Source organism: Pholis gunnellus (assembly GCF_910591455.1).
Source record: "Pholis gunnellus genome assembly, chromosome: 3".
Lineage (NCBI taxonomy): Eukaryota > Metazoa > Chordata > Actinopteri > Perciformes > Pholidae > Pholis > Pholis gunnellus.
The window spans coordinates 7,250,265-7,276,157 of NC_136529.1; the positions used below are offsets into that span (position 1 = coordinate 7,250,265).

The following is a 25,893-nucleotide window of genomic DNA, read 5'->3' on the forward strand; positions in this document are numbered from 1 at the left end:
GTTTATTTAAATAAAAGGAGAGTTATTGAATGTATTGTGTACTGTGAGAGAAACCAGAGAATTTATGATGCCGCCATAAAAGGTAATACAAATCAGAGAGAGGGGGATGTGTCAAGGATGTGGCCGACTGAAGTCCGAACGATTTCAGCCAATCACTGAGCTGATCGATGTGGCGTGGAATGTGTAATATGAGACTCTGCGGGCCATCGGGCAGGGGGCACGGATTAGACCTCTATTTCATGAAATAGATATATATACATGTTATTCATAGTGTGATTTAGTTTGTAACTGTTTTGGCTTCTGTTTATTATTAAATACTTTTGATTTAAACTCCAACCAGCTGATTCGGCCTTATGTTGCTGACGGATCAGGAGCAGAGAGGGGGGCTTTTTCCTTTGCCTTTTGTTTGAGAAATGTTGAACACAACAGTATTGATGATGATTTCACCAGAGATGTTTATTTAAAGAATTTGGAGTACATTCTTCACACGTTTGGGTAACAAACTGGTTTGTGTTCACTGCTCATCCTCTGCGGTTTTAATTCGTATCTCTTCTGTCTCGGTGCTCTCTCGAAGTTCCTGGTTCATAGGAAACAGGACATTTCCAGCTGTTTAACTCATAAATGTGTCAAACAATGGACCGTTTATACAAACACACCGACCGCTTTCGATTTTGTTTCCACTGAACAAACAGGGAACAGGTACAAACAGGCTGCGTACTGCGTATTTCTTTCAAAAGCAGCAGTGACACGCTACTGACGCGCCCACTGTTTTGATTTGAGAGCGGACCAAACCAAATGAAGCCGCGGTCTTTTTCTGTATTTTAAAGAAGAAATGTACAAAAATCAACAATTTAAAGCGTTTATATTGACCTTTACATCACTTTACAACTGTAAAAACAGGTTTAGATTATGTGTTCAAACGATAACAATGGCTGTCATTTTTAACCTCCCCTATATCCTTTTTAGAGTGGTTTAGCCAGGTTCAAACTTTAACGCTGATGTTGGGACAGGATCTGTATGATGCCTTTAAACGGTAGACGGGTGTGTGTAACGTTTCAGCTTGTTATTTCCTGTTTTTCATATATAAGTTTTAATAAAGTGACCGAAATACCAGCTACAGGTAGGTTATTCTCTAAAAGGTGTCTTATAGTCGTCACAGTGTCACGCTTGCTTTAGATTGTTCTTTTAATGTGACCTTTGCTTTTTTCAGTGGTGGTAACGTTACGTTTGATTAACCTTTACTTTACTTAACTTTAATTACAGTGGTGGAGGAAGTACTCGGATCCTTTACTCAGTAAAAGTATAAAAGTATTATCAACAAAATGTACTCAAAGTATCAAAAAGTAAAAGTACTCGTTATGCACAATGGCTCATTTTAGTTTTTTGTTGTAGAATATTACATTAATCTGTTTATTCACCAATTAATACAGAGCATTGTAATGTTGGAGTTTGTCAGTGTGAAACAATTTCAGATACAGTACTTTCTATACTACTGCAGTGATGGAATAGTACTGTCTGCATCCTATTTAAGTTTCCAATGAATGTAGTGGAGCAAAAGGTACAACATTTCCCTCTAAAATGTAGTGTAGTAGAAGTATAAAGTACCATTAAATGGAAATACTATATGTCAAAATTGTACTTGGGCCCTGAGTAAATACTTAGTTACATTCCAGTACTGCGATCTTGAGGTACTTGTACTCTACTTGACTATTTCCATTTCCTGCTTCTTTTGCCATAACCATAATCTAATATTGTTGGCTCTTGTATGTATGAGTATTTCTACACTGTGTTATTGTTACTTTTACTTAAGTAAAGGATCTGAGTACTTCTTCCACCCAGACTTTTGCCTAAATGCAGAATCAAAGAGACGAGGCCGCTGATGATTCCCCTGCGGACCTTCCCTGTCTGGAAAAACTTGACTCTCCCACAGGTATGAAGCTTTATTATGGCCGTTATTGGGCTGAGGCACGTTCAGGGACCATTAGTAATTGAATTACTACCACCGTGGCAGCTTTAATTATCTGCGCATGTGTGTGTGTGTGTGTGTGTCCTGTCTGTGCTGTCAGGGAGCCCACCCACCTCCTCATTATCCAGTCTGATGGAGCTGGAAAATTGTCTTTCCAACCTGAACCTCGCACATGAGATAGTGCTGAACCGAGACTTCTGCTTCAAACCCAGGAGCCCTCCGACTGACAGGCAAGAAAAACACACCAAAAGTGACCGTGGTTATTCTTATGTCCCAAATGAATTGAGAGTAAAGTCTCTTTTGAGCTGGGTTTTTTTTTTTTTTATCTTTAATTGTTTGTTCCCTTCTGTAGCCTGGAGGGCAGAGTGACGGAGATCGTTCACCGGGCATTTTGGGACAGTCTTCAAGAGCAGCTGACCAGCGATCCTCCAAACTACAGCCATGCCGTCATTCTGCTCCAGGAAGTCAAGACTGTAAGTGTGCACGGCATCGGTAGCATCAGCGTCTACTGAGACCTCTGACCCCATTCATCCTCATGTGAAGATCAAAACAGAGTGTCTGCAGTATGGACAGATGACGACATAAACACATGGCTCATTACAGCTGTGTGCTATTCACAGGGAAGTAAATATTAACGTGGTAATAATAATAATAATATCTAGGTGAAACAACTGACCATGTTTGTTATTGATAAATCTATTCACGCCGATAGATAGTGATGCGGTACTTTCAGTTGGTGTAATAAGTGATGATAATCTTCATTGTGCTCATTCACTTTCAGGCAGAGTTAGATGGGAGCGTTGATGTCACTCTTATGTCTATTTCTTGGTATCAATCTTCTCATCTAACTCTCAGCAAGAAAGCGAAAAACATGTATTTCCCAAAATGTCAAGCTATTCCTTTAAATCTATCGATGACAGTATATTTATTTATTTAATAACCAAGGGACCATGTTCAATATTAAATATGAATGTTAGTATTTGATGTTTTGTACCAGAGTTGGCTTAAAGCTCGTCTGTCAGACGCTATGTTTAGTTTTTGATGCCAATACTGATATTTGAGAGATCAAAAAAAATGAGATGAAGACGTGTCCGCGTACATCAGAGACTCAACATCAAATACCGTTATTAAAGAATTATAATCAAGCTACAGTTTGTACTTTGTCATTTTACAGATTACAAATCTACTTGTCAGTGTTCTCATCTAACAGCGACACCATTTCTAAATGACCTCACACATCTTTGGCAGTACTGTACATGATTTTATTTATTTTATTTTGTTTCTAATATTTCCCTTTTAGATGCTTCAGTCCCTGCTGCTGCCCGGTCACGTCAGACTGAGAGCTCAGCTGGACGAGGTGCTGGACATGGAGCTGATCCGGCAGGAGGTCGATCACGGGGCTCTGGATCTCCACAGACTGGCAGGATACATCATCAACACCATGGCATCTTTATGCGCACCTGTACGTGACCCAGCGGTCAGGGCGCTGAGGGACCTCAGGGACCCTGTGGAGCTCCTGAGGTGCGGGGGAAGAACTGACACCAGACAAAACTTGTTATATATTACACATACACATTATTTTATCAATTTCTCTAAAAAATAATCAACCAACGATGTTTGACCAACCCAGAAAAAAGACTTACTAAATTGGGTCGCACAAGGAAACATCTCTGGTATTGTCCAGTCAGAAGCTACCAACTATATGAACAGGAAGCCACTGTAGCATCCCAAGCTGTTTCAAAAATATGATTTTAGTCGGCCAAATTATATATTTACCTTAACTGCCAATCCTTTGTAAATGTGGGTATGACTTTGCTTTATTTATATACTTTATTTGCTTTATTGACAGTATTTAACTAACTGATATTAGTCAACAATATGAGCACTTCCTCAGTTTTGAGAAGTGCAACATTAGCTCGCTTGTTTGCTTTTTTTGTAATTTCTCGATGAAGCATCCGAAAAGCTGTTTCACTCAGAAGCGCTTCCCCTTCCCCCCTCAGGGAGATCTTCCGCGTCTTGGGCCTGATGAAGACCGACATGGTCAACTTCACCATCCAGAGCCTGAGGCCTCACCTCCTGCAGCAGGCCGTGCAGTACGAGAGGGCCAAGTTCCAGCAGATCCTGGACAAGCAGCCGGGTGAGGAAGGGTGTTTAAATCTCTAACCTGACTGCTGCAGTGTGTGTATATGTGTGTGAGTGATGGATGATGAAGGTGACTTTGTCACTGTGAAATGTATTCTTTTCAATTTAACTGATTTTGACCTTTGGCCCTCTAAAGCACCATCCGTTTTTCAGCTTCTCACAGATGAAGTGAAGAGCTGGACAGCCAATCAGTGACAGATGGCCAATCACAGTTTTTATATAAGACGATTGCCCTCCAAAAAACATATTTAGTAAATGAATTACTCTGGTTAATAAATGTGTTCTCTTATACCAGCAATCTTAGTTATGGAAGAAGGTGCCAGCATATTTCAAAAAAGTAATTTCCTCATTGTGTTACAGCTGTTGTGAGAGTGAAGCAAATGTGCTGTGAGTGTAATTTAACAGGTTTTATTCCCCGTACTACCTAAACAGACATTTAAAGGTTCAATTTACAGTTCTTGGCCACATGCTCTAAACAAATCCGGGTTAGTATTTCACCTCTACTAACCGCTAACTGACCTCCCGGCAGCTCCAGGAGAAGCCAGTTAGCGGTTAGCTGGAGTTGTCTCGTGGTGGCGGCGAGGACACTTTGGATTAAATCTAATAAACAAACTATCAATACGTAGGCTAAAAGACGCTGTACCCTAAAAAGCAACGCGCCCTTGGAGCAGTTACTTCTTTGTCCTCTCATGAGGGCAGAAAGGACGCTACCGTGACTCACTATCGCCTCTAGAGGCACAAGTGGTATTACAACCACACGACTGTTTGCGCGCTTATCTCAGCGACACAAAACAAAGACGTCTTTGACATGACACCAACAAGTCTTTACATCCTGTTGATACTGTTGGTTTACTTTTATTTCATGTTTTAAAAGTAAAAATACTGGGAATATTTTACACATTGCACCTTTTAAACCCACTTTCTGAGGAAGAAAACTGAAGCAGATCCATGTTTGTATCACCCTAAACACCACGCGACTCCTCCGGTAACCGCTACCTTTTGTCGTGTGTTTTACTGTTCTCCTTCAGCCTCTCTGGACGACACCACCGCTTGGCTTCAGGCAGTGGCGTCAGAAGAGGCGGCGGCCGTCGGAGCTCGGCCTGAGTCCTCCAGTCCTGACAGCCGAGGTCCTGTCAGCGCCACCGCTGTCCTCTACCGGGCCTACATGCGTCTGCTGCACTGGGACCCGCAAGACCAGAAATATCCCGAGGTCAGCTTGCAGCCTGCAAAAGTGACGTCACTTTGCAATTTCAATCGAGTGATATTTTATTGATCGTGGGGAAATATTCAGTCCCCTCACACACTCCTCTCCTCACCCCGCCGCACGTTAGCGCATTTGACAGCTCATTAGGACTCAAGCAGCACCTCTTCAGTCTGATGCACTGACGCAGCCTGTCGGCCTTCATCAACATCGCCCACCATGTGATCTCATCATCTGATTTTAAACTCCAGGTTACTTAACACGATTAATTATATAAAAGCAGACATTGTTAGCCTACGATAATACCTTCATATAATTAAACTGAATGTTTGGGTGCTTTTTGTCAAGTTTGCATTCCTGTTACCTCCACATGGAGTGCCTAAACACGTATCCATTTCTTTTATCTAATGATTTCAGCCATATATTTAATACTTTTAGCCAGATAAACTTTTGTATCTATGTTATCCATCTTAAGTTATTTTAGTGATTTATCCATTTCTTTTAGTTTTCAATTTCATGTATATATTTATTACTTCTGGACATTTATTTAACATTTGATCCATTTAGCTATTTAAGGAATTTATCCATAAGTTTTAGCTAACGATTTTAATAATTTATCCATTTCTTTTAGCCAACAGTTTCACCTATATATGTATTACTTTTAGCCATCTATTTGATCTATCTTTAGGATATTTTAGTGATTTATCCATTTCTTTTAGTTAACAATTTCATATTTATATTTATTACTTTTGGACATTTATTTAAAATGTTATCCATTTAGCTATTCAAGCATTTATCCCGAACAATTTCTCACTGTTTCCAGTGACACGTTTTGTATCCAAAAGAATGTTTTCATTGCTTCTAGCTTCTATTTAAGCTGCAGATTCCCTGTGATTAACCTGTTTGACACGTGACCCTGACCTCCACCCGCAGACTGTGCTGATGGACCGAGCCCGGCTGGACGCTCTGGGCCAGCGGCTCCAGATGCTGGTCCTGGAGGCGTCGGTGCTGCTCCTGACCAACGCTCAGTGTGGGGACGCGGTTTTCTCCCTGCAGGGGTTTGTAGGTAGACTCAGGCAGTCTGTCACTGCCCTGCTGGAGGGCAGTCACACCAGGTAAGAGGAGGATTTGGTGATGCTTGTACTGGCTGTCATGAGGAACAGGTATTGTTTGAGAAGCAAACTGATGGAGGTGACAGGAGACAACTAACCTGTCGGAACGGATCCAGCTAACCTCATTCTTTCTGTTCAAGAGAGGCCCCGTCATGATTAGTGGATAAATGTGGAACAGCGGCTTGTGATATTCAAGGCCTGCTCACGCTCCAAGCTACAATAAAATGCAGCATCGGCTACTTCTCAATTCTTAATCACCTATAATAAAATGTAATTTTATTTAATCTAAACCAGAGAGAGCTAGAAGCTATTAAACACCCTTATTTATTCACTTCCATGGGTCCCAGGACTCTTTGCTCAACACTCCTTATAAATGGAAAAATTCATAGGCCTGTGACTTAATACACATCTAATGAAGCCTGCTGGTAATGTGTCTGATGCTTGTTTCTGGTGCCGCAGGGAAGCTGACCTGAAGGGGGCGCTGCTGGGGCTCGGGGAGACGGTGCTGCAGCTGGTGACCGAAGCTGTGAGCGGCCAGGGAGGAGCAGCGCTGCCTCAGGAGAGCCAGGATCTGCTGAAAGGACAAATATCGGAGCTGTGGAAGCACAACAACCCTGTCCGCACACTCATAGGTCAGGCTGAGCACCATCAATGACTCAATGAAGCACAAATGGGGGGGGGGGGGGGAGTGGTAAAAATCCACATAGAAGATTTAAGTTTCTAAGTATTTAAAGCTGGTATGGCACCAGTATGGTTGTTGTTAGTTTTATTTCTTTTAAAGTGTGCGGTTTAGAAAATGCTGTTAGTTTAGGGATGCACCGTTTTCACTGGACAAGAGAAACACGCTCTGCAAGTAACGGTTATTTTCATTATTGGTTAATCCGGCCATTATATTCTTAGTTGACAGCTACGGTGGCATCCTCACACTGATCATTTTCAGTCCAAAACCAAAACATTTTGCTCTCATGCATGAAAAAAAACCTGTAAATCTTCACATTCAGAAGCAGGATTTTTTTGGGGCATTTTGGCTTTGAAAATAAATACTGGCTATGAATTGATTATCAAAATAGTCACAGAATAATGCGGTAATATGGTAGTATATTTTAATCTGTAGGAGAGCACATGCGTTAAAATGTCATTTAGTTTGCCTTGTCACATGTCCACGTGGATGTTTTTTGAACTTGGATGTGTGCCGACTTCTTTCCTTCTCTCTCCCTCCACCCCCTCATCCCTCTCTCCATCAAACATAGGAGAAAGAGCACAGGGCTTCCTCCGGGCCATGCTGCAGGGCGGCCTCGCTAAAAGGAGTCCAGAGCTGCCCGCTCCCCTCAGGCTGGTGAGCGCCGAGCTAGCCGAGCTGGGGACGGCCTTTGGGCGAATCGTCCACTTCAACCGAAGCGTCTTTGGGACCTTCTACGCACCCATCCTCAGGGAAGTGCTGTTCCCACCAGGAGAGGCCGAGACCGGGGAGGACTCACGCTAGGCTGAGGCCTCACCCAGACCACCTCCGGTGACCTTAACATAAGATGCCATTCGGCATTCAATGCGTCGCTATAGTGTAAATACAGTGAATGTTTAAGGGAAAGACATTTACAGTCTGCAGATTTAAAAAAAAAAAGTTGTATATTATATTTTTTTAAGGTGTTTAAACAACAACAAAAAAGGTCAAAAACAGAAGGCAGATTCATTATTATTGCATTGGTGCACCATCACCACACATTTGAGAGCATAGAACATGAGGAAAACAAATTGTGTGAAACAAAATGAATAACGGAATGTTTTTCACCCAGACGAGAGGAACAAATAGTTTTTAGTGTGCTAATGAAAAGAGTCACAACAAGAGACGGATTATGATTCTGAAAAGATCAATAGCCTGAAAAGGTTTTCAGTTCTCAGTTTACTTTATTTCAAGATAAACACCCTCAGGAAAATAACCAAATAAGTACCAAAGATGATGCTTTAAGTTTGTAAATAATACTTCGAATAGTTTTAATATGTAGCTGGTTTCTCTTCTTATCTTTATGTTGATAGATGTTTATGTATAATTCACCCAAAACTGTGTGCACTTTTTCTGAATTCATTTTTTTATTTTTTTTGCACCTTTTCATTATGAACCATCAATATTCTCAATGTTTCCCCGACAGTTAAGATTGGTGGGAGGTGGTGTAGCAAACAGGTGCTCATTTTTATGAATATCGAATTGATGTATTTTTCCATTTTGTAGCAGCCGTGATCCACTAAACAAATGAAAATATGCTATCAAAGTTCTGCGAGGCCTCACGGTCCACCTTGGTGAATTTGAATCAGTATTCTGGGAAAATTGTTACTGAATACATTTGTAACAGTTAGTTATTATAAGTGTATCCAGTATACACTTAACACAAAAACAAACTGAAAGTTCAAAGTGCAACAGATTGCTCTCTTAAAAACCTGTAAGGTTTTATTTAGATTCTTTTTTTTTTAAAGTGACTTGAGTCAAGCAAGTTTCACATCTCAGCTAGCATGTTTTCATATTGTACTGAAATAAATACACCAATGGATACCTTGAATGTTAGCCAAATTGTTGTCGTAGAACTTTAAAGCAGAACGGTTATCATGAGGAAATTGTTTTCATATAACGAGTTAAAACACGTGAAACCACGTGTTTGGCCCTCTAACAGCTCCGAGCAGAACAGATGATTAAAGGTTGCACAAGTCAGAGGTAATATTGATCTTTTCACCGACACTTCAGGGAAATCAGACGCTTAGCTCTGGGGCTTGAATGTAACACAACAAATGGTACGCACACGTCTTTTGTTGATGTATTAGTTGCACCATCCACTATTCTCCACAGCAGGGAAACACTGATATTGTACAATATAGTTACCATGATGTTATATTTAAAGTTCAAACAGCTGGTGTAATGTTTCTGTGTTTTACTTTTTAACCATAAAACCAAATCAATGCTGACAACAGACTTGTTGAGGGATTCTTTTGTCATTGTATTATTTAATTCTTCATTAATATAATATTGCTTTGAAATTTGAAACAGTATCACATTTTCATAGACAAACCGTGCTCTGTCCACAAACATGGGCCAAGCATTGTATGCTGGTAGTTTATTTTTTTTTGTTACATTTCTGTATACCCTTAATAACTTTGACCCTGAATCAATAGAAATGTCCGTTAATGGTCTTTTTATCATTTATGGTCTACAGTGCTTTAAAGAAAACAGTACCTATACATGACACGGTCAGAAAGTCACACGGAGCTCAGGACATAGACGTGACCCTTTTCTGACTGACCTCTCTCAAGACAGGAGTGATACACGGGTCCCCGTTTAGCCAGCGACGTGGGACAACAGGTCACCTTTTCGTCAGTGTGTTGGGATTTCATATGAGGGGCAGTGGAGGAGCGGGGCATATACAGAGTGAGATCTAAATGTCTGCTTGGCCCTGCACGTTTGCATAAAGCTTACCTCTCGTTTTCTCTCTCTACCTCTTTTCCCACTGCTCTGCCCACTACAACTCAACACACACACTCACATCGGCTGCTCCCCTTCAACTCACAGCTTGGTATCCGGAAACTTGAACGCTGGGGTGAGCTACACAAGGAAAACACCAATGTTAAAGAAGACTGGTACATGCACAGCCAAAAATCATGCCACCAAAAGTTGCTTTAAATAGCGGCTGCTCATTAAAGTGTAATGCTTTTATATTATGCATCCATACTAGAGCAGGTCGTCTTGGTGACACGCCAAAATGGAAGAACATACGTGACAAAAATGTTGGGAGGAATGACGACGTGGAGGGATGAGGATGAATCGCTGTAATGGTGCGTAACGAAGAGTGTGGGGCGGGGGGGGCATGAAAAGCAAATGGTAGATGGGTGAGAGGAGACGAGACATTTGCTACAGTACGTACATAGACTGCTCAGGCCAAGTGCATCGAAAGGTACAGAAAACACACACACACACACACACACACACACACACAAAAGAAACACTGCCAACATGCATCGTCAGTGGAAGCTAACAGTCAGAACAAAGTGGCAATGGCACAGCCACGGTACCGCACACAAACCAGTTACATCTTAACAGTCAGTCTCCAGACACACGCACACACCGTCTTCTGGAGAGGAGCTCAATACCTCACATCTCCTGCAGCACACACAAACAAGGACGGCGGGACGGTGATGGAACGGCAACGGTCCAAACTCCCATGAGGACAGACAACAAGGCATACAGCACGCACAGTAGGTAGTAGTGCACACAGGGGAGGACCAACAGATATGTGTCGACTCCACGACGAGCATTTTTGAGTCACAGTGCAGGAAGGAAATTATTCCTTTAAAAAAAAAAAAAAAAAAAACTGTGTCATGTTCTCAGCATAACAAATCCATTCGCATCCACACGACACCAGAGCAACACTTAGATTTGGCTCTTTGAATGTAGTGGAATTAAATCTTTTCACTGATGTTTATTTTCAAGTGACATACTTTGCATGTACTGTACCTAATTCTAAATTGGTGTGAAACAGCATGGATACCTACCCATGTAATCATGATAATAAGATGCTACGTTGGGGAAATGTGCTCCGGGCTCATTAATATACGAGTCAAATGAAATCATGTTGTGGATCCAATGTCAGTACACTCTTGTGTAGTTTTGTTTGGTAGCATTCTCTTTGTTGTTGGGTTTTTTTTTTTTGCCTTGGGGTTGTATCAACGTTGGGATCCTTCATGATCCCCTCTTAATCGCTCTGTCCAAAAGTATTTCAGTCTGGTGTACCAGTCTATCAAAAAAGTATCACAAAATGCATTAATATCCTATTTGCACCGTAAGAAAAGAAAAATAAGGTATTAAAAGGGATAGTGCTACATTTTTAACACAGTGTTATTCTTTCCTCTTTTTTTTTTTAAATTGACACGTAGAAGATGCGAGTCGCAGTCTCTCGGTGCTACCGTGAATGCTGAGAGACTGCAGACGGGGCGGTACAAAGGCCAGAGCGAAACTCTCATCTGGACAAATCTGTACCATCATAAGAACGACATCATCGTCATCGTCATCATCGTCAGTTCAACACACCGGGGAATCAGACGTGTTGTCTTTTTTCTTTTAGAAGCAGAAGGGGAAGGCGTGCAGTTGTTGGAGGTATTCAGGGAGGTCGGGGGGGAAGGTGGGGGCTTTAGTTGATTATAGATAATCGAAATGACGTAAGGCTGTTGTCCTCGGTAAAGTGTAGGAAAGTTGTCCACCTGTGTGTGTGTGTGTGTGTGTGTGTGTGTGTGGGGGGGGGGGGGGGGGGGGGGGGGGGGGGGTGTTCGCAGGTTGAGTTCTTGGTCCGTTTAAGTTCAGACATCACTGATAGATTCATGTCCAATCCATCGTGTAGTTATGAGTATTGTACAAATGTGTAGAAAAAAATAAATAAAAACAGGTTGTTTGCTGCATGTTGTTGTTTTGTCTGTCATTGATTTAATTGTCCGTCTTGCATCCCATGCTAGCAAAGCAGCCTCCTCATAGTGCCTCACAGTGGTAGATGCCTGGTAAGACAGGACAGGCTGAAGATGGAGAAAGAAAAAAATATGTATAACTGTCTTGAGGCAAAACAACCAAACAATTCAGAAATTGTAAAAGAAAAAGTGACGGTGGAAAAACTAGAAAAGGATTCATGCTTTTACATTACAGAGTAAACCTTCTATAAGAGCGATATCGAAAGGGCGCGTTCAAAGGAAAAGTTAAACGTTTTGGGGAAAACGCTAATTGGTTTTCTTGTCAATATGGACGCCACCCACATGTTAACTTGGGTTAGCACGACTGGAAACATATGGAGACAACTATTCTGGTTCTGTCCAACAAAATAAAAATAAATCCACCTACCAGCACCTATAAAGCTCGCTAATTAACATGTTGTATGCCATTTGTTTAATACGTACGAAAACCTAAATGTAAAAATGACAAATTGGCGTTTTGACGGGGATGCTGGACTATGTCCGGGTCAGGACCAGTGAGATGATGAGGTGCTGGTAGGAAGATTTTTTTTTTAACCTTTGGACAGGGCCAGGCTAGCGGTTTCCCCATTTCCAGTCTTTATGCTAAGCTAAATTAGCCTGCTGCTGGCTGTAGCACATTTGCTGTACAGCTGTGAGAATGGTATCTTTATTCTCATCTAACTTTAATAAATAAGCACCTTCCTCAAAAACTTAAACTTTTCCGTTAACGGTTGAACACACTGACCCTTTTGGTATTATACTCATGTTTGTAGTTTACTCAATATTATAAACTTAACCTTTCTGGAAATTAAACTAAGCTCATTTGGAGTCTAGAAACAGAAAAATAAAAAATGCTAATTTTGCCTGCAGTGAATCAATTTAAAGAATGGCCTGAAAGAAGAAGAAGAAGAAGAAGAAGAAGAAGAATAAAGATGGAACCTCTGGTAGATATCGGGGATTTGGAGGCAGATGCAAGTTGAGGAGGAGGAGGATGAGGAGGAAGAGGCAGTTTGGTTGAGAGAGCAGGGCCACTGTAAAATGAGATCAGTCCAGCAGGATCATCCGTTCCAGGGCTCCACCATTGGCTGCAGCAGCAACAGGCGAGTGGGTGGGTGGGGCGGGGGGGGGGGGGGGGGGCTGCTAGGGGTTTTGGGGAGGAGGCACGGGGGAGCCGCAGGAGTGTTTGTCATGGCGGGTAAAGAGGTTGGTGTGGGTCGCTGGGCAGGGCAAAGGAGGGTGCAGGAGTAGGCCGCCCTGAGGGATGCTATACCATCACAGTGAGAAGGCACGGGGCTCGCATGTATAAATGTTTGTGTGTCTGTGTGTGTGCGTGGGAGATAAATAAAGAATCGGATGCAGGGGGGAGAGGGAAGTACGAGGGGGTGCTGAGGGCCGCCTGTGGGGATCCGGCCTCAGAATATGGTGGTCTCGTACTTGGTGCTGACGGGGCGCCTGTGAGAGTCCCGCTGGTCCAAGAGCCAGTTGGTGCTGCCCAGGGACTGCATATCGGCGTCCATCTCCAGGGGGTCGATCTGCCGGGGGGGAGGGAGGGAGGAGGGACGAGAGGAGGGCGTGAGACGGGCGGCAGTGGAGGAGGCCATTGCGCCACACTGACAAGTCCTCAGCTCACACACGTGCATGTGGATTAGAGGTGCAGTCCAGTGATCGTGTTATAATCACAGACACTCAGGGCTCAATCCACAACATGGATGATGTCTGACAGGAAGTACACTTGGCCTCTGTAAGCAGCAGCAGCAGTCAAACGAAGCTACGACCCTCTGGGAGCTCAAAGGTACACTGATTAGTGGTTCAAAGGCAACATGTGCTCTACGCCGGCAGCTCAGACAAACACAATATAAGCAGTCAAAACACACATGTGCTGATTAATACTGATTTACATAGAGATTACACATGATTTTGAAATGGTCAAAAAAAAATTCTAAATTCTCTGCATGTGAAGGACATCTACGGTTCAACACGTCTTAAAAAGACCGATTTAAAAAAATGTAGAAAAGGAGCTTTAAACCACCTGACGGGAACAACCTCAAACCATTGCTTACAAACTCTCACTGACACAACGAAGCCAACTGCCATCATAGAAGCTGAAGTAAAGAAGGTAAACAACATCAAGAAAACCTCTCTTCCCTGACTGCGTTTAACCACAAAACTTCAGCGAATTGCATCTTAAACTCTGAAATGTAAGATGAAGATGAGAGATGGGAAAGTAAAGGAATGAGGAGAATGTCTATGGTTGAAATGTTAAGAACCACAAAACAACGAGACAAAGTGCACTGCGGCACCCCAACAACCCAAAATAAACAAAGAGGGGAGGGATGGCTGTGTAAGCAGATGAGTGTGGTGATTACAGGTTGAATAGAGGAAAGGAAAGAGAAGGACCTGGACTCCAGGGCTAACAGAGTGCAACGGGAGGAAGGAAGGACGGTGGGTAGTACACGTGTGACAGTGACAGCAGCGGCATTCGAGCAGAGGGGCACCCTGGGAGGCAGGAGGACCAAGAAGACAAGAACAAAGACACGTTAAAAAAAACGAGAGTATAGAGGGACAAGAGCATTTGAATGCATCGGACGGACAAAGACGAAATCCAGTAGGAGCAGTTCATCACCTGTTCAGAGCTAAAGGAGCCAGATTATACCCCAAAAAAACCTTCTATGTTGTGTATTCTTGTATTTATATTCTAGAATTCTCCCCCGCATGGCAGCTCTGTCAAGCTTTGGATGATTTTCCCTCTGTGTGGAGGCCAGACCTGGAGTGAAGGCTAACTTTAGCTCCTTCATTCTCTGTATTGGAGTCCGCTCCAGCAAATCCAGCCACGGTTACTTTAGATTACGAACACTTTGCTTAGACCTCATCTCAACAGCTTTCTCTCATGTAAATGTAAAAGTTTGAAAGGACAAACCATGTAAACAGTGTCATGTCAACAACAGTCTGTTATTACATTATTCCTTATCATATATATATATATATATATATATATATATATATATATATATATATATATGATACTAACAATCTCCATGTTTCCTACACAGACAACATGCTGTCATGGAGATTTCAGCACAATATTATGTAAACTACAGTTGAAAAATGTAATATCTGCTGCTATATTGATCTTCTTTCTTTCTAATAATGACTATTTCAACAGAGACATAAACAGTCTAATCATAATCAGGCTCTAGATATTTTGGGAGGCCGGGTTCCTTTGGGCCCTCTGCCGTCTACTCACTGGTTAAATTGAAGAGTTTTAAACTGTGATTGTCAGTTCATAGTAGGTCCAGCTGATATAATATGATCCACTTCTAACAGTGCTAGCCCGAGACTAAACTTCTATTGAACTTTGAATAATAGCTTTGTTAAAGCAACATGCCCGTTGAGTCCAGCTTGCTACAGGCTGCATTGTTTGGCACTGAAGCGATGCTTCCAATGTCTTTCATCAATGATTTCTGTTCTTATTTGACTGTTGCTCAGAGGTACCTTTGTCTCTTTCTGCCCTTTCAGATATGTAAAGTAGAAGCCATCAGACTGTACCCAATCAAGCTTTTGTGGCAGGTGATTCCAAACTTTTGAAAGGTAATGTATGTAGTCATCTAACGGAGCTAATTAGCTGAATTAGCAAGCTAGCTACAGCTGTCTATTCAGGTGGAAAAATCTTCTGTCGACAGCTAGAAATGACTTTGTCTACTTCTGAAACCACAGACCCCTTTTTCCATATATTACAAATAATTCTAAACAGTATGCCTTTCACCCTTATCATTGCAATAGGGCTGTCCTCCACCAAAGGAATTATTAGTCAACAAACACTCACACAATTGTGTGGACTAATCGATGAGTTGATTTAATCAACAGCTCAGTTTCACACAAGAGCACTGCTTTAAATCGTGAGTTTACCAGAGATGTGCTCATAAGTTTCTTGGAAATGAGTCATCCCGCGTAAAATAAAATCTCCAAAACGACCAATCGACTAAACACATCTTAGTCCGCTGAGACCAAAACGAGCGATTAGTTGACTAATCGTCTATGAGGGGACAGCCCTACACTGAAAACTGTGTTTAAACCAACTAGGCTTAGAAGCATTCACATAGCCATAAAAAACATTAAAACAAATTGCAGTAGATAGGAGTCCCCCCCCCCTCTCAATTAAAACTTAAACAACCAGCCAGACTCATTATGCAGCTCTGTGATTACTCCATATATTATCCTTACAGGCAGGTAGTAAAACAAAGTGATTTGTGTCCCCGCATGAGCATGTGGTCTTGCCGTGTGCGTGCTCTCTCAGGTGACAGTGATCACTGAGTGCTCATTATATGCAGGCCTGAGAGGTCAATGCATCAATGCGTATAGCTCAGGGTGTACGCGTTAAGCAACACACTCAATCAATAGAGAGGCAGCAGCGGATGGGTCCAACTAGCGGGGCTGAGCCCTCAGAACAACAACCAGAGGGAATCACATACCTGCCTGTAAGCAGCAAATGAAACTATTCATCCGTTTTTTTTAAAATCTCGCCTGATCTGAGTGACTCAGAGTTGAGGGGTGGGCGTGATGAAATTGGTCGCAAAGTAATGACTCATCACTTTCTACCACACACGCAGCAAATCATCCTTTGTAGGTGGCCTATTGGGGATTCAGTGGCGGGGAAAAAAGAAAGTCGGTCACGAGGTCTGTGTACTTCTTCTGCAGTATGATCGCGCAACGGCGTGTTTCCACCCCCCCCCCCCCCCCCCCCCCACACTCCTCTGTCCTTTTAACAAGTAGGGCAAATTTAACACTCACACACGCTCACAGATAACACGCGTTCAACATTGTTTTGTTTTTTTCAAAGAGTTGTAGGGTGGTACTCACTGCTGATCTCCGCATGCTGCTCCATGACTGAGATACAGGACGGCTGGCTTTGGTCTCTATGACCTCTGAACTCAGAGACGTAGGCGGGACATAGTGTCTCGCCCTGGCCTGCATTGCCATCTGATAGGCCACCTCAAATGCCTGTCCCAGTGTCAGGATGATCTCGTAGGTCTGGGTCTATGTGAATGAAGACATTTCTTTTTTTTTTAAAGGGTGTTGAAATCAGGAGACACTGAACATGAAGTAAGGTCTTGGTAATAAAATAAAGTTAAATTCAAACAGCTGGCATTTTAGCTGCTGCAAACTGACACAAAACAACTTCTTCACAGTGGTTTTCTTTCCCGATACGTCTAAACTGAAATTCACATTAAGAGATACAGAATATGTGCCCTTTGCTTGTGTGCATGACAAACCGTTTAATCTAACAGCCTTTAGTCAAAGCAAAACACTTTCACAAACATGACTTAACATTTACTATTAGTTCTTTAAAACAATTTTAACAAAATCTACTGTATCATTTAAATGACTTATGACTGTTTCAATATTTGTTAAGAATTACGGTCATTTTATTGGTTTTTGCAAAGGATTGTTTTCAACAGTGTGTTGTGCATCACACAAAAGCGCTGCTCGTCACATCGTTTGGATAATTGCTTTGTATAATTTCTCATTGGCTCAAAAGCAAAAAGCCATTCTTTACACAACATTCTGCGACATGGAGCGGTCGTGCTTGAATACAAATAAATAAGGCTCAAAATTGTGAAAACTTTGAGGATCACAGTTCAGTTAAAACTGTGTCCCCGCAGGTATCTGAAACTCCACAGTGGTCCACCTGCTAACGACAAAAGATCGTCTTTGACCTTTTTACGGAAGCTGAGACACAAATTGCAACATAATCTGTGCCTGTACATGGAAATGCCATGCGTAGCGGGAGAGGAACTTCAATCAAGCTACTCGATGAGTCAATCAAGGAAATAACGGCCACAGGGTGCTGCACACCAGTTGTCACTGCGGGATGCTGGACATCCCACGAAGGACACTTTGTTTTTCTAAATGAATCAATGAGGAATTTACAAAAATCTCAAGAATAATATCAAGACTTAAGGGTTTCCTCAATGTATTATACAGGATATATGTATATATGTATATATATATATAAGAATAGAGAATAGAAGAACAGAATAGAGTTGTATTACTCACCACTTCCACAGTGCTGAAGACATGGCAGAAGTGGTGGCCACTCTTCAGATCCTTGGTAATGTAAGCAAAAGTGCAGAGGTCATCTGGGTCTTGGGCGGCGCACGAGATGTTCCTGATCTCGTGCTCCGCAACTATAGTCTAATGGAGAAAGGAAGGAAGTGAGTACTTACTGGAAATCAACCACTAATGGAGGCCGAGAGGTTCCACTGCAGTGTTTGTGTCGGACAGATCAATACGCACGGAGGCACACAAACATGCTTTACCATTACCTTCGTGGCTGCATCGATGAACTTGACCCCTCTATAGGTAATGGACAGTATGACGACTGGACCCTTTCTTGAATCCTTTGATTTCTGCAATGGACACAATAAAATAGGTGAGATATAGTACAACAAAGCACAATGGTTCATTCACTATAAATGTAATAACAGCAATCGTTTGTCCTCATGTTTCATCAGTAATTCTTGTTATTTCATTTTTATTGTTAATCTGCTTTTTTAATCAGTGCAACACTTTTTAGTTGTTCTTCAAAATGTCAAAGCAAATCAAATTAGAAGAAAAATGTTGTCAAAGCTTTGAAGTAATACTTACCCTAATTTTAGCACAGGCCTCTTGTGTGGACTCGATCCCTCGTAGATCCCTGATTATCATTGATCCTAGGTACTGGAGAGAGAATCAAGACACACGCTGCACGTCAACTACAGTGCAGGTTGGAAACAAATGTAATCAAACATCCCAGTCAATCTATTTTATGGAACCATGGGGAATTCTGTCATGTAAAAAAAAACAATGCATGTCTGCTTCTATGCTACAGACGGTAAAAAGTGACTTACGGTTGCCTCGTACCCGCAGGAGTCCAGGATGAGCTTCTCAGGCTGGTGATGCCAGGCGGACACCGTGGCGTAGGTAGCAGACTGGCTCGGCGGCCGGAGGTTCAAACGAGAGTCTTTGTGTCGTTCACTCTGTCTGTCCTGCAGAGATGCAAAATCATTGGTTGGTGAAGACAGCAAAGAGAGGAAAACACTGCTTACATTGTGGCAGTAAACATTCATTTGCTCTAAAATGGCAATCGAAATCCTCTACGTTTGTAGGGACGGGATACTTTTTCTTCACATACGCACACAAGACATACGATTTTTGATTGCTGGAATATTAGTATGAAGGCAAATGCTTGGTCAGCACTTTACTATAAGTCCTTTTTGATCTGCTGGTATGATCATAAATATTCATGAACAGGGTTGGGCCTTTAGGTTAGAGTAAAATATACTACTGACAATAATCCACTAAGAATTTAGGAAAATGAAAAGTATTGATTTGAAGTATGACGGATCCTGAGTGGGCCTTCGCCCTACGTCAGCAGGGATCGGCTCCAGCTCCGCGTGACCCTGAATAGGATAAGCGGTTCGAGAAAATGCATGGATTGATCCTGATTCAACATTTCTCTTGTCTGTGGACGCTCCTCTGTGTTTTCTCTTTGACCTCCGTGAGTCAGAAACGAGGCATGCCAGCTTGGCTGTGAACATGTGTCATAGTTTGACCTTTTGCAAAATGGTAAATTTGATCACCGAGTTATTCTTGGTTAATTTTCTTAAAGGCGAAAGCAAGAAATTCAGGGAAACACATACGAACTGAATTCATGTCAGTTATTAAAAATGCTGCATTAAATGTTTCCCTTGTCAAATATTTCTAAAAATGAGAGCTACTCAGGAGACCAATGATCTTAATGGGTGAGTTCAAATACGCTGAACGGAGCTGAAGACCACAGTGCTATAAGAAAAAGGTTTGTTTACTTGAAGCTGATTTTCATGTCATTCATGATGGAGATTTAATGTGCTACAGTAGCTAAATCAATTATGCTAACTATAAGCTATGTTATGTTTGAAAAATGGAAAGTAGGGCAGGCCAATAATTCAGCTTTGCTTTTTAACTTTCACTGAAATGTCCTCTGGTTACAATCTAATATTGTTGTGATTATTTTGGTCTGCCCACTAACGTTTAACTCGACCAGTAGGTTTAGTTTCGCAACGCAGCTCCGCGTCTGAAAAATGTGACTACAACTCCAGCAACAACACGTGACGAGACATCCCGACACATCGAACTTTGTGCAGCGTCCTCCTCCTCTATTATTCAGCTCGTCGCTCACTGAAGGTACGTTTGATGTTTTCCCAGAAGACGTTAAAAGTGAAAGACGGTGGAACTCACTACAGAGCGCGGCCTCTCACTATACGAACGCAGAGAAAGACTACAGTCTTGGTCAACTCCCCTCCGCCTCCGGTCGGACTCGGTCAAGGGCAGGAGCATGTCCATGGAGCGACTGGTGTAGGGGTCCATCTGACTGAGGGGAGATGTGGTCTGGGACAGGAGGTCATGGAACTGCCAAACACCCAGTCACACAAAAGAGTACACACACACACACACACACACACACACAGCACAGATTAATGATTTGACAGCACTATCTACATGGGCTGGTTTCCTTGATCTACATCCAGGCTTAATCCTCCACAAAAGAGCCTCTTCCACAGAGATTCTCAGTTCTTTTCAGCCCGGTTTTAATCTGCCTGGGAAATCAGCTCTGAGTATTTAACTGTTGTGAACATAATGATATTGAAGAATCTCATTCCAAAATTAGACATCCGCTGCTGAAAAAAAAAAAAAAAGGATCCATTTTCTCACAAAATGATGTTGGCATAGAAATAAAGCTTGTCGAGCAATGCTGCTTAACTTTCATCCTCAGCTCTGTTTTGATTGTTGTTCAATAAGAAAAGTAAAAGGGTTTAATCATCGATCTCTATTGAATTATAGAGCACTATGTAACAACAATACCTAAACTAAAAAAATCATTTTTTTACCTTTTTATAGGCATCACTGACACTAAATAGGGGTTATGTTGAGGCCAAAAGCAGAACAGCCCTTGTAATTGGGCCTATTGAGCACACCCAATCTATTAACCAAATTAGCGTTGGCTGTGTTTCTGCACCTCGATGGTTAAATAGCAGCACTTACAATGCTGCAGTCTGATTCACACTGCTGCAAGGTGTTTAAGATTAAAAAAAAAACATTTTTCGGAGACTGTTCTGCGTTTTTGTGGATTATAGAGCCGATTAGAGATCAAGTCAGTGCCACCTCATGAAGAGCTATAGCAACGAAGAGCACATCATTCTGTGAACTGTATCAATTTCTGCATCACAGGTCTCACCATAATCGGGGACAGACGACGGGACTTTGATGGAGCCTCTTCATAGGGCCTCTCTGCTAGAGAGGCAATGATCCTCTTCCTGTGGCCCAGGGCACCAATCTTAATAACCTAGAGGGGACAGCATTAGAGCTCAATATAAGACAAGACATTCCACTGCATTGTCACATCAATATCGCAAACACAGGAATTTATCTAGACTAAGCTAATAGAGATATATCCAAAATACACTGAGAGAGTTAGTGGCATGCTCCCCTCACTGGCAGGCCTCCGCAGGCAAACAGAAATGACTCTCCTCAATAATTCAGCCTCAATCTGTTTTGCCATAAGCTTCAAGTACCGCACTGTCTCCTTCCTGGGACACTTTATAATTCACGATCCATTTTTGGACGTAGTGCTTAAATAACCGAGAAGAATTTGGCGATTTATGGGACGACAACGAGGTGATATGCAAATAACCGTGCGACTTTCAAATAACGGGATTACACAGATCCACTTATTTTCACAAATTTTACATTTTATTTAATTGACAGTAGTTTAACACTGCAAGTTCACCTGACACACGTCTATCCACAGTATCTTTTACAAATGCTGTGTCTGCTTGTTTTGCTAAACCCTCAGAGGAGGAACCATAGGTTAATTTTATGTAGTCAAAACTCATTATCTTCATACTGTATATTTGCATAATTGCCTATTAACATTCATGCTCATCCGGCAAAGGTGGACGTCGAGTGATTAATGTTACAATCGCAATTATGTAGCTGGTACAACATATACCATGACTGGCTCGTACGGCTCTTTGTCTGGAGGCTTCAATTATTTATTCAGTGAGAGTCAGAGTCAGTTGAGGCAACTGGTCTGTAGTCTGGATTTCTAGTGCTGTTTCCATTACTCTCGCGTATGAATCCCAGTGAGACCAGTAAGCACGAGGTGTGTGAAATAAGAGAGCATTTTAACATAAAAAGAGTCTTGGGATTATCTGGGAATGAACACCAGCCCGTAGATCAAACGGATGGTTGATACTAACATGCTGAAGAGGATGTAGGAAATGCTAATGACGAAAAGCGATTCCTGGCAAGATGCTCACAGGCGGTTCTGCACACTGAAGCAAAGTGAGCTGCGCTCACACCCATCTTTCTGTACTGCATCGCAGTCTGCTGGACACTATCCATCGCCCACTGCATATACAGTCTGTTTGGCTGCTGCATTCCTGCTGCTGCTGCTATTGCAGCTGTTGCTGGTTTCTGCCATTTTGCCATCACTATCTTTGTGTGTATGCACAAACTGCACACAAAAATTATTTTTTCCATGGTGCAAAAAAATGAATGATGAGCGAACAGTCATTTTATAACCGTGATTCAGGTTTGTAATTGTAATGAATTGTAATTTTATAGTTAATTTTATAATATATAGTATGTGTTGTTATCCCAGCTCCTTGCTTTGTTAACATGACCGGGCCGGCCGCGCACGCTTTTAGTGCACGTTAGGTGCATGTGAGCGTGCACAGCTGCCGCTCTGCAGTGCTCTCATATGACTGTTACAGCTGATAAAGCCGTCCCATCTGATGGCAGAAGCATCACACCCAGCCTCAAGTCCCCCCTCAGGTAAACGCTGTTTGCCGTTGTTAGCGAAGTTAGCAACGTTAGCTATGAACTGCCGGCTCGCCATCTACACGTTGAGAGCCTTAATAAAGACTAATAACACCACTAATAATTATAATCTTATCTACTCATAGAAATGCAGTAATAAGTGGGTAAATTATAAACGCTGTAAACAAGCTCATCCACTGCTCCTACACTGCCTTCAGAGAGTGCTTATCAACCGTATCAGATCATCCGTTTGGATTGTCCAGTTGCCCAACATGCCATAAACATTTATAATGTCTTCATGATTGGTTATTACTGCTGTTTCAAACATAACCTTGCAATGGCATCAGACAAAGGAAACAAAAATGGACTTTTCTTTCTCGGATTGGTTCATTTGAATCATTTTTTTAAAAATGAAACAAAGTAAAACATTCCTATATTCATGATTAAAGAGAAAAGTCAGGAGAACGTCATTCTATTGAAGAGTATGATTATTTTTCTTTCCTGTCCTGTTAATTGTCTTGCAAACCCTCAGATGTATCTTGAGAACCCATCAAGAAACCACTGCTGTAGTCTTAACACACAGGTACGCACAAACAGAGACAGATTGACACCTGCACACATGTTCAACCAGACTGGTGCATGTGTTTCTCTACGACATCCACAGCTGTCAGCCCAAAATAAATTTGTCCTCCTTTGTAATTACAAATTATCATAAAATGTAGCACGATTTCCAGAAAGATTAAACCAAATTATATACTTCCCTGTCATCAGTCACCATATTGCTCCTTAATTTACGTGTTATCGCATAGTCAACTTCTAATTACTCAGTGATATGGAAAATGTTTCTGCTATTTAAAGCAAATGCTTTAATCACCGAGCCCTCTGATATTTCAACATTGCATTTTAGAGAGTTTGTAAACCTCAATAATGATCCATAAATCAAGGTCGTTTTGTGATTAAGGAGACCATTCGGTGAGAACTGGTCCAGAATGTCTAAAGACGTGAGTCCATCAACACTCATGTCTCTTTGTAAGCACTCATAAAAATGTAAGCGATGGCTTCTTACATTGACAATCTCCAGCTCCCACAGGTTCTTAACACACTCCAGTGTGCGGTAGCCACTTGACAGAAAGTTGGGCAGATATTCATGCAGGCCAAGGCCGTCCAGCCAGGAGACAAGAGATGTGCTGCCATCACAGCCCAGTGCTTTTACCTAGAGTGAAGGGAAAACACAAGTAAGGGAACAAGCACTGGAACTTTTTGTATGGAGAAAAAGGCTTCAACTAGAAATGTACAGTATATATATATATTTTTCCAGTTGTGGATATAATTCTACTTCACTAAAGCTGGACAATGTCGCTGCTGTTTTTAGCCAAGCTAGCTGTGTGGCAAAAGGGACTGCAATGTCAACTTTTCATCTAGTGCCACCAGCTTTTTTTGGACAAAAGATGGGATGTATTGCAGGGACATTTTCTACAGATATTCAAAGTCCAAATAGAATGAATGCTACTGACTTTTATGACTTTTATACATTTGTCCAATACGGCCAAATACCTGCAAAATGATAGCATGCTAACAAGCTAAGATGGTGAACATGGTACATATGATACCTGCTTTATGAGCATGTTAGCATTGTGATTGTGAGTATATTAGCATGCTGATGTTAGCATTTAGCTCAAAGCACTGCTGTGCTAGAGTACGGCCTTACATAGCCACTAGCATGGCTCTAGCTTAGTTTTGTAACCATCAACATTTGCAGGGTTGGACACATAATTGTGTCTTTGAATACATTATAAATGTTTTCCTTACTTTGCCATCTACAACCCTTGTGCAACCTTTATCATACAGTATAAAGTAGGCCAATCCTTATTATCTCATTATCTATTACAAATTGTATTTGTTTGTTGTTAAATCTATTATATCTTTGGTCCAAAAAAAGGTTTTTACATCTACTATTTTCTATTGGAAGGTTTTTGATTCAACTCTGATGAACCTCGGGATCTATCCACAAGTATAAGACATGTCTTCCCTTTTCTGTATTATCTGTTTGTTTGCTTACCTGCTATTTTTATAAACATGACATTTTGATCTTTTTTTCAGAGACACTGTCAGTCACTGTCCTCCCTCAGTGCCGAGGTTAAGTTATGATGTTAAGTACCTTGGGCAAGCTGCGTGCCGCATGGAGGATTTTCTTTCTGTGTCCTGGGTCAGTGATCCCAATGTCTCTGAGATCCTGGTCCTCCATCACGTTACCCCCCTACATAAGCAGAAACGCAAGAGACACACACAAAAAAACGCATTCACACACAGGCGCACACACACAGTCATACCCGTACACACGTGCATGCAAACATATAAACACATACACACAAGCACAAACACATACACATGCACGGAGACAATACACACAATAGACATACAGCAGTAGAATCCATGAAAAATAAATCTGTAATCCGTTACACTGTGCAATAAATTCAATGTCTGGACACACACACACACACAAACTGGTATCCAATATTTACACATAGAAGACACTCTACTGGCATATGACAAATAGCTTTGTATGAACAAAGGCTATGACTCATTCTGCTCTGTAACTACCAGGGCAGCATTGTAGCTGTGCAAACACACACTTGTTAATAACATACACACATAGAAATATGCGCATCTCTGACACAAGCAGTTACAGCAGAGTGGGAGGACAATGAAGTCAAATTAATTGTGCATGCCAAGAGTAATCAATCTGATCTGGTGTGACTCGGAAGGAACAAAGCCTTCATAACTGCAGCAGCATCTACAGGATCCCTTTGTTGCAGTGTTTCATTGAGGGAAACTCAACCGTCCAAGAGGAAACAAGATTTCACTGCAGTTTGTAACAATTCCTTAATTTAGGGCATAGAAACAATGAAAAATTATATTTTTCCACCTCCTGAATTCTTGACTGACAAGCAGATTCTTGTCTATTTCATGTAGCTATTCATATTTGCAGCTCCAGCTGCTTTGTCATCTTATTCCGGTTTATAGGCGGGAATAAAGATACAAGGAGAACCTTGAAAATGTGGAGCTAAGCGTTTTTCCCCTGTGGACTGCTGCAGATTGATTCTTCCTGGCCAAGAATGTTAAAATGTTCTGTGGTCTTTACTCAATCTGCTCTTACTGGA

General features: G+C 41.8%; 2 protein-coding genes across 3 annotated transcripts in view; one reads left to right on the forward strand and one right to left on the reverse strand.

The window, feature by feature from the left end:
- The first annotated feature begins 996 nt into the window (after window positions 1-996).
- LOC306693827 (T-complex protein 11-like X-linked protein 1) lies at window positions 997-9,373 on the forward strand. Of its 2 annotated transcripts, none has more exons than XM_079156466.1 (10): window positions 997-1,120; window positions 1,840-1,930; window positions 2,067-2,196; window positions 2,319-2,439; window positions 3,267-3,487; window positions 3,967-4,103; window positions 5,137-5,318; window positions 6,243-6,424; window positions 6,881-7,053; window positions 7,672-9,373. In XM_079156466.1, exons 2-10 carry the CDS (start codon window positions 1,852-1,854, stop codon window positions 7,902-7,904), a joined length of 1,458 nt encoding a protein of 485 aa, XP_079012592.1. In that variant the 5' UTR covers window positions 997-1,120; window positions 1,840-1,851; the 3' UTR covers window positions 7,905-9,373. The 2 variants fall into 2 exon arrangements, with proteins under 2 accessions (XP_079012592.1, XP_079012591.1); XM_079156465.1 differs by having other exon boundaries at window positions 1,001-1,120; window positions 1,810-1,930.
- Window positions 9,374-13,305: 3,932 nt separating this feature from the next.
- The window catches only part of anks1ab (ankyrin repeat and sterile alpha motif domain containing 1Ab), a gene marked incomplete at both ends in the record, with an annotated part of 35,160 nt that continues 22,572 nt past the window's right edge, over window positions 13,306-25,893 (reverse strand). Inside the window, 10 exons of the mRNA XM_079186289.1 lie at window positions 13,306-13,425; window positions 16,751-16,927; window positions 17,948-18,085; window positions 18,217-18,300; window positions 18,539-18,610; window positions 18,781-18,918; window positions 20,150-20,299; window positions 21,147-21,254; window positions 23,799-23,945; window positions 24,891-24,989. Of these exons, the coding sequence (XP_079042415.1) occupies window positions 13,306-13,425; window positions 16,751-16,927; window positions 17,948-18,085; window positions 18,217-18,300; window positions 18,539-18,610; window positions 18,781-18,918; window positions 20,150-20,299; window positions 21,147-21,254; window positions 23,799-23,945; window positions 24,891-24,989 (1,233 nt within the window). The remainder of the gene's footprint in view (window positions 13,426-16,750; window positions 16,928-17,947; window positions 18,086-18,216; window positions 18,301-18,538; window positions 18,611-18,780; window positions 18,919-20,149; window positions 20,300-21,146; window positions 21,255-23,798; window positions 23,946-24,890; window positions 24,990-25,893) is intronic.